The sequence below is a fragment of the Rhopalosiphum padi genome, chromosome 1 (assembly GCF_020882245.1).
Source record: "Rhopalosiphum padi isolate XX-2018 chromosome 1, ASM2088224v1, whole genome shotgun sequence".
NCBI classification, from domain to species: domain Eukaryota; kingdom Metazoa; phylum Arthropoda; class Insecta; order Hemiptera; family Aphididae; genus Rhopalosiphum; species Rhopalosiphum padi.
In genome coordinates, this window is record NC_083597.1 from 68,159,290 (window position 1) to 68,165,850 (window position 6,561).

Below are 6,561 nucleotides of genomic sequence, written 5' to 3' on the forward strand. Positions count from 1 at the left end.
TAATATTAATTGTTAAAGTGTACTATATTGAAAATCACAACTCAATAATTGAATAATATCAATAAAAATGTATTAGGAATAGAGTATATTTATGAGTTGTAATTTTCTTGGTACCTCAAAATTATATTTTCGTTCAAACTTACCGTCTATTTACGCACGTCGTGTGGTCCACACCGCGAGGGCGCGTTCGACGTACCAACCGTATCCCATTCGGATTAAATCGTTACTTTACGCGGTTCGATCCGTTAACGATGTGGAATACCGATCAACACCGGTCCGCGCACCCGTATCTGGCGCTCCGTCAAAATCACCAATCGCAGTTCGCCACGGCCATCACAAAGTCACGACCACTGCCGCGCTCGCGCGTCTCGTCTGACTCATCTTCTACGGTGGGGTGCCCGTTCCGTGCGCGATTTCGCTACTTGATATCGATTAAATGTGATTTAGTCGTTTGCAGTGGCCGTTTTTAGCAGACGCGATTGCGGTGCGCTCGTGTGCGTGGTATTTTAGTACAGTTCGTTTCCCCTCTGCCGTCCGCCCGTCAAGCATCTGACCAGTGAACACGAGTGGCCGCTGCGACCTTATCAGTCGGCCGCCAACGCTGTTTTCAACCACAGAATATATTTCAACGTTTATTGTGCGTTTGAGACTCGCAACCACGATTTAAGATATATTTATATATTAAACCATATTTTGGCCGACGCTTATTTTCCTATCTCTGTGTAAATATTATTATTATATTATCATCACCAAAATTCAATAATAAATAATTATATTTTAACATTACACTTCTTGCGTTCTAGGCTACCAACACTCGCAGTCGTCCGCAACTCCGAAACTGTAGCAACTAACAACTCTCAACGTCGAACGTTCGCAAGACGCCAGTTGTTAACTTTTTACAGCACCGCTCTCGAATTTCGGTTGTCAATAATTCTTAGGTACTAATTGATTTTTTTTTATTCGATAATATTTTACACTGGTGTGTAACAAGTGGTGCTCAGGCAATACCTTAAAGTTGTGTAGACTAATTAAGCACCTAATTAATTATTTATAGGAATATAGTATTATAATAGAAGACTTAGATAGTACCTAATTAAAATAGTAACCGTTTCCAATAGATCCGTTTTAAGTACTAAGAATAAAAACTTTATAGCTATAAAATTGCATTAAGCTCATTAAATAATATTCAATTAAACAATATTTATCGGTATAACAGTACATAATTGGTAGTATTATAAGGGGTTTATGACTTACTATTATTTGAACAACCAACATCAATTTGTTTTTATTATATGCCACTGAAATTTAGTGCGCTACACACTTGTGAATTGTCGGACGCCACAGCCAACCACACGTTATTACAGGAGCTTCGATGGTGCCTATCAATATTCACACAATTATTTATAAAATATTAACTACCTACTCTTTTTAATATATTTAAAAAGGTGTTATTTCCATAAAAAGATGAGTAATCATAATTTGCCACTCTCGAGTTCTCGAAAGCAAGTACAAAGATCCGGTGAACAATTTCCAAGTAGATATTATTATGTAATCAAGTATGCTCTTGCTCTATTGTTATGAGTGATGTTGGTTAGTGTAAACATGAATGTAATACATTTTTGTTTTTAGTCAAAAGGTGAATTGTGATGTGAAATTATTAACAGATGACGGGGCAGTAATATATGCACGTAAAATTGATTTAGCAGATGCTAGTGCTTATTTTGATGCAATGTTCAATAGATTTGACAAAATGGATAAAGATCATGTTGTCTTAAAAGACTTAGATTCCATGGCTTTAAGACTCATAGTAGATTATGTTTATACAGACGACATAACAATCACAGAAGAAAACGTAAAGGTATAAATACTATTTTTATTAGTTATGAACTTGCAAAAAAATTATTTGTTTGTATTATTATTGATTTCTTAAGGACTTGTTAGCTACGGCAAATTATTTAGGGTTCTTATTCATATTACATACATGTTGTGAGTTTTTACAAGACCATCTGAAACCATCAAATTGTCTTAGTACCAAAGCATTTGCCGATTTGCATGGTTGTTTGATATTGTTGTCAAGTTCTGAATCATACATCAAACATAACATATTGTATGATATTATATTATTTAATTTATTTTTCTGATTCAAATAATATTAATTATTATTGTAATTTCTAGAGAAGTGATCGAATGTGATGAGTTTTATTCTATATCCTCTGAAAGAGTAGAAGAATTAATAAAGCTGATCCACTATATTGAACATACTAATTCAAATGAAAAACAAGTTAGCATTGATCATTATTATACTTTGATATGGTGGATAGAAGATTAGATGAATTTACTTATATAATTCGATTGTGGAAAGCATTTTTTTTTTTTTTTGAGTAACTTAAATTACTCTTAACTTAAGTTTTGTTCAAAACAAAGAATGTTAATTGTTTCATTACATTTTCAACATAAAAATTAGTTGAAATTCATGTTACTTGGAAAAAATATGAATGTATTATGTCATTATTATCAACAATTTAAATATTTGTATCTAAAATAGTACAGGTTATATAACTTGGCCTTTCCACTATCAATTTTTAATATTATCTACTATGTTTTATCCATAGGATGTTTGATAATTTATTTATTTTTGCTAAAATATATAATATATATATATATATGTATCTTTTCATTTTTTTTCTTAAAGAGCCACTTGACTTTTGAGATTATTGAAAAGCATTGGCAGTTAAAATCTTTGGAAAATTTTAATATCAACTTGTTATTATTTGTTTATTGCAATAAGTACTATAATTATTTCTTATAATAAATTAAAATATAACATTACATTTATGCACTATTTATTATAATATCTTTTTAAATTGTAACAAAAAATTAAAAATTATTAATTACTTTTTTTTAATGTTATCATCTTTATTAAAAAAAAAAAAAAAACAATTAAATAGTAGATTTACAATACAAAGAATTTCATATTCTTGATTTATTTAATTACTACTTTTTTTTATCAAGAAAATATTATAATTTGTATTCATTAATACGATAAGTAAGTTTTTAGCACAAAATATAATATATATAATGCATGAATAACGTGAAGCCTAATGACAAAACTTCAAAAAATTGTATTTTATTTATTTTTTACAATTTTTATGGCTAAGTAGCTATAAAGATTTACTAAAAATCAGTAACAAAAACTGCTATTGATTTAAATTGATAACATGTTAATAAATATTCCAATATTAAATCTTAAATCAATTATACACACCACACATAAGACAAAGAAAGAGATTTTAAGAGAACTATTCTTTGATTTGATAAACATTATATTTATAGTTAAAATTGCATTGCAATCATTGTTTTTTTTTTTACATTAATTTATTTTGTATAATATAATTATCTCAATAAACTAAATATCTATTTAAATAATTTTTTGTAATTCAAATAATAAATAAAATATAAAACTGATATATAAAATATGTACAATATAAATCTATAATATTTATGATTAAAAAAAAAAAAAAGTATTAATAGTGTGCTGATATCCTAGAAAATTTAAAAATAAAAATAATCAATTTTGAACTCAAATCTATGTTATTATTTCATGGTTATTTACATATAAAAATAATAATAATAAAAAAAACCAAATTATTTTCAAAAGCTATTATTGGTTTCTGTCATATAAGTCTATGGTCAGCTGGCTCTTATGAAAAAATAGTTAAATGATTTATACTCTATTCGGAATGAGATGATACATCGGTGGTTACCCATTTTTGTTGGGTGGTAGTCAAACAACTTCCGTTTGTCAACCTTACCAAGCCAACTACCTGTTTGCCTGCTGTGTAGTAAAGTCACAACTATGCGTACCAAGTTGGCTGCTGAGGTCTCTTCTCATTCTGAATAGACTATACATTTATGAAATGAGCATGGGTTGTTTGGAAAAAGACTAAGTTCTCAAATGGCATACAACATATGTATAACATTTTTCTCTATTTTATTTTAATTGTATTTATTTGTAATTATAGGTAATTAAATGTATTATGAGTTGGATAAATCGTGAATGGAATTATAGAAAACATGATTTGTACAAATTATTGGAACATGTTAATTTGCCATTAACATCAAAAAAGTGCATAATAAAAGGAGTTGATGAGAGATCTAGTATGTGTTTTATTTATACATGCAATTATTTTGAATTCATTCTATTGTAATAATTTTAGGTGCAGATAATGTAATAGAAAACATAAAGTCAGAACAGTTAATTGCTGCCAACATAGATAAAGTATGAATCTATTATCTTATTTTACTTTATTTATATTTATCCATTTAATTCCAACAGGTGATTCTAGTTTTTGGTTGGTCTTCTGTGAGGGCAGAGTGTTTTATAGAATGGTATGATCCAGAGATCAAAGAATGGAATCTTGGACCAAAAATTAGTGGATATGATACAAGATCGAATTTAGTTGAACGGAATGGTGTTTTTGTGTATGCTGTTGGTAGTTTTTCTACTTCCAAGTCAGTTTATATGCTTGACCTGTCTTCACATTCACCTTCTTGGATTTCAAAAGAACCCATGTTTATTCAACGTAGTGAATTAGGAGTGGGTCTATTGAATGATTGGATATATGCTGTAAGTTATACCAATTTATCTATTATATTATGTACTATAAAATGTATATTTAAATATTTAATATAATATGTAAGGTTGGTGGATTTAATGGTAATCACAACTTAAATGAAGTAGAAGCTTTTAATGTCCATACTGAGGAATGGAAAATGGTATCTAGTATGTCTACTAGTAGAGGTGATGTTGGTGTTGGAGTACTCAATAATCTTTTATATGCGGTAAATTAATATTTTAGTTAATAATACTTAATATTATATATATATTTTATGTCTATAGATTATAATACATTAAATATAATTTGGTTGTATAGGTAGGAGGGTTTGATGAATTATCAGGGGAATATTTAAAATCAGTTGAACGTTATCACCCAAGTTTTGATCAATGGACACCAATAGCCGAAATGTCTACATGTCGTAGTGGTCATGGAGTAGGAGTTTTAAATGGTCTAATGTATATCATTGGTGGTCATGATGGGCCATTTTATCATAAAAGTGTGGAAGTTTATAATCCAGACACTGGACATTGGACTTCTACTACTGACATGCATGTTTGCCGAACAAATCCTGGTGACTTCAATAATTATTATTATACATTTTTATTTTAAGGTATTAAATCAAAATTTTATTTTAAATAGGTATGGGAGTTGTCGTATTACATGGATTATTGTATGTTTTGGGTGGAAGAAGTGCATTTTATGATAATGTTAGTTCTGTGGAAATTTACAATCCCAACACCAAAGCATGGGAATACATGGAAACAGCATCAAGTAATGTTGGTAAAATTTATGGCGGAGTAGTTGTAAATAAGTTTCCACATTTTATAACAAATTAGTATTAATGTCTCATTATTTTTAAATAATATATAATATATATATTAATTTTTGAATAAAAAAATAATAGATTATTCGTTTTAGATTTTTGTGAATGTTTGATAAAAAGTATATGTTATACATAAGTTGATATACCTTGTTATATCACAGACCAATGAATACATTTCATGCATCATTGCATCAATTGTATTTTTTTGTACCTTTGACAAAATATTATTTTATAAGTAAATGAATTAAATTAAACAGTCTGACAATTATAAGAATGATGGTAATATTTATTATTTTCTATCTTTAATATTTGCATACATGGATACATGTTCATTTAATACTTAATCATTATTTGTATGTTTGTAATACCTATTTTATTTATAAGTATAAATAATATTTAAATAAAAATTATTTGAAATAATATTATACATTTTTTTTATTTTAACTTTATTTTTAGATTCTGAGTGAAGTGATGTAGTTTTTAGTATTTTACAATGATGTATGTTTTTATATATTTTTTGTATATTATTATCATTGATTTTAGAATATTCTAAAATCAATGTTATTATTGTGCCTGAAGACACTTTATTTAGTAGAACAAATATTACAGTTATCAACTTTGATGGAGGTTTCTGGTAACAAATATAGAATCTAGCTTGATGGCCAAAAGTTGATATTTCTTAGTACTTTAAAAAAAGTTCTTTTCATTGTATATAATGTCGTTAAATAATATCGTTTATCATTGAATTTAAATTTTAATAAATTAATTATAGTGACTCACTCTATATCTAATGTACAGTTGAGTGGTATCCACCTTTTTTTGTACTGTTATTCCCAATAATTTTGAAGAAGTAGATCAACTCGTTAACACATTGCTGAGACTTACTGAAAGTTGTACAACAACGATTACCAACTTAATGGTTATTTTATGTGTTTATATACTTTAACAACCACAACACTAAAAATTTGTTAGGAAAAATCGATTTTAAGATACTTACCTAATACCTAAACCCTAGTTGTAATCATGTAAAGTGTATGTTTTTGTGTATATGCCTACTTAATTGGTTTATTAGTCATATTGTGATGAGTGATGACTGATAACATGAGATATGTATAATAT

At 27.8% G+C, this 6,561-nt stretch overlaps 1 protein-coding gene across 3 annotated transcripts; it reads left to right on the forward strand.

The window, feature by feature from the left end:
- Positions 1–510: 510 nt before the first annotated feature.
- LOC132918192 (kelch-like protein 2) lies at positions 511–5,714 on the forward strand. Of its 3 annotated transcripts, XM_060979319.1 has the most exons (12): positions 511–722; positions 804–938; positions 1,446–1,556; positions 1,630–1,858; positions 1,932–2,107; positions 2,176–2,281; positions 4,023–4,158; positions 4,218–4,279; positions 4,337–4,627; positions 4,702–4,842; positions 4,935–5,190; positions 5,259–5,713. In XM_060979319.1, the coding sequence occupies exons 3-12, from the start codon at positions 1,465–1,467 to the stop codon at positions 5,453–5,455; spliced, it is 1,686 nt and encodes a 561-aa protein (XP_060835302.1). In that variant the 5' UTR covers positions 511–722; positions 804–938; positions 1,446–1,464; the 3' UTR covers positions 5,456–5,713. The 3 variants fall into 3 exon arrangements, with proteins under 3 accessions (XP_060835302.1, XP_060835299.1, XP_060835301.1); XM_060979316.1 differs by lacking the exon at positions 511–722 and having other exon boundaries at positions 806–938; positions 1,310–1,556; positions 5,259–5,714; XM_060979318.1 differs by lacking the exon at positions 511–722 and having other exon boundaries at positions 806–938; positions 1,310–1,548; positions 5,259–5,714.
- The last annotated feature ends 847 nt before the right edge of the window (positions 5,715–6,561 follow it).

Excerpts from the sequence above, each read along its gene's own strand:
- LOC132918192 (XM_060979319.1), top strand. The coding sequence starts at position 1,465 with ATGAGTAATCATAATTTGCCACTCTCGAGTTCTCGAAAGCAAGTACAA. Across the intron at positions 1,557-1,629 it reads AGATATTATTATGTAATCAA|TCAAAAGGTGAATTGTGATG; the intron begins GTATGCTCTTGC and ends TTTTGTTTTTAG. Across the intron at positions 2,108-2,175 it reads TACATCAAACATAACATATT|AGAAGTGATCGAATGTGATG; the intron begins GTATGATATTAT and ends TGTAATTTCTAG.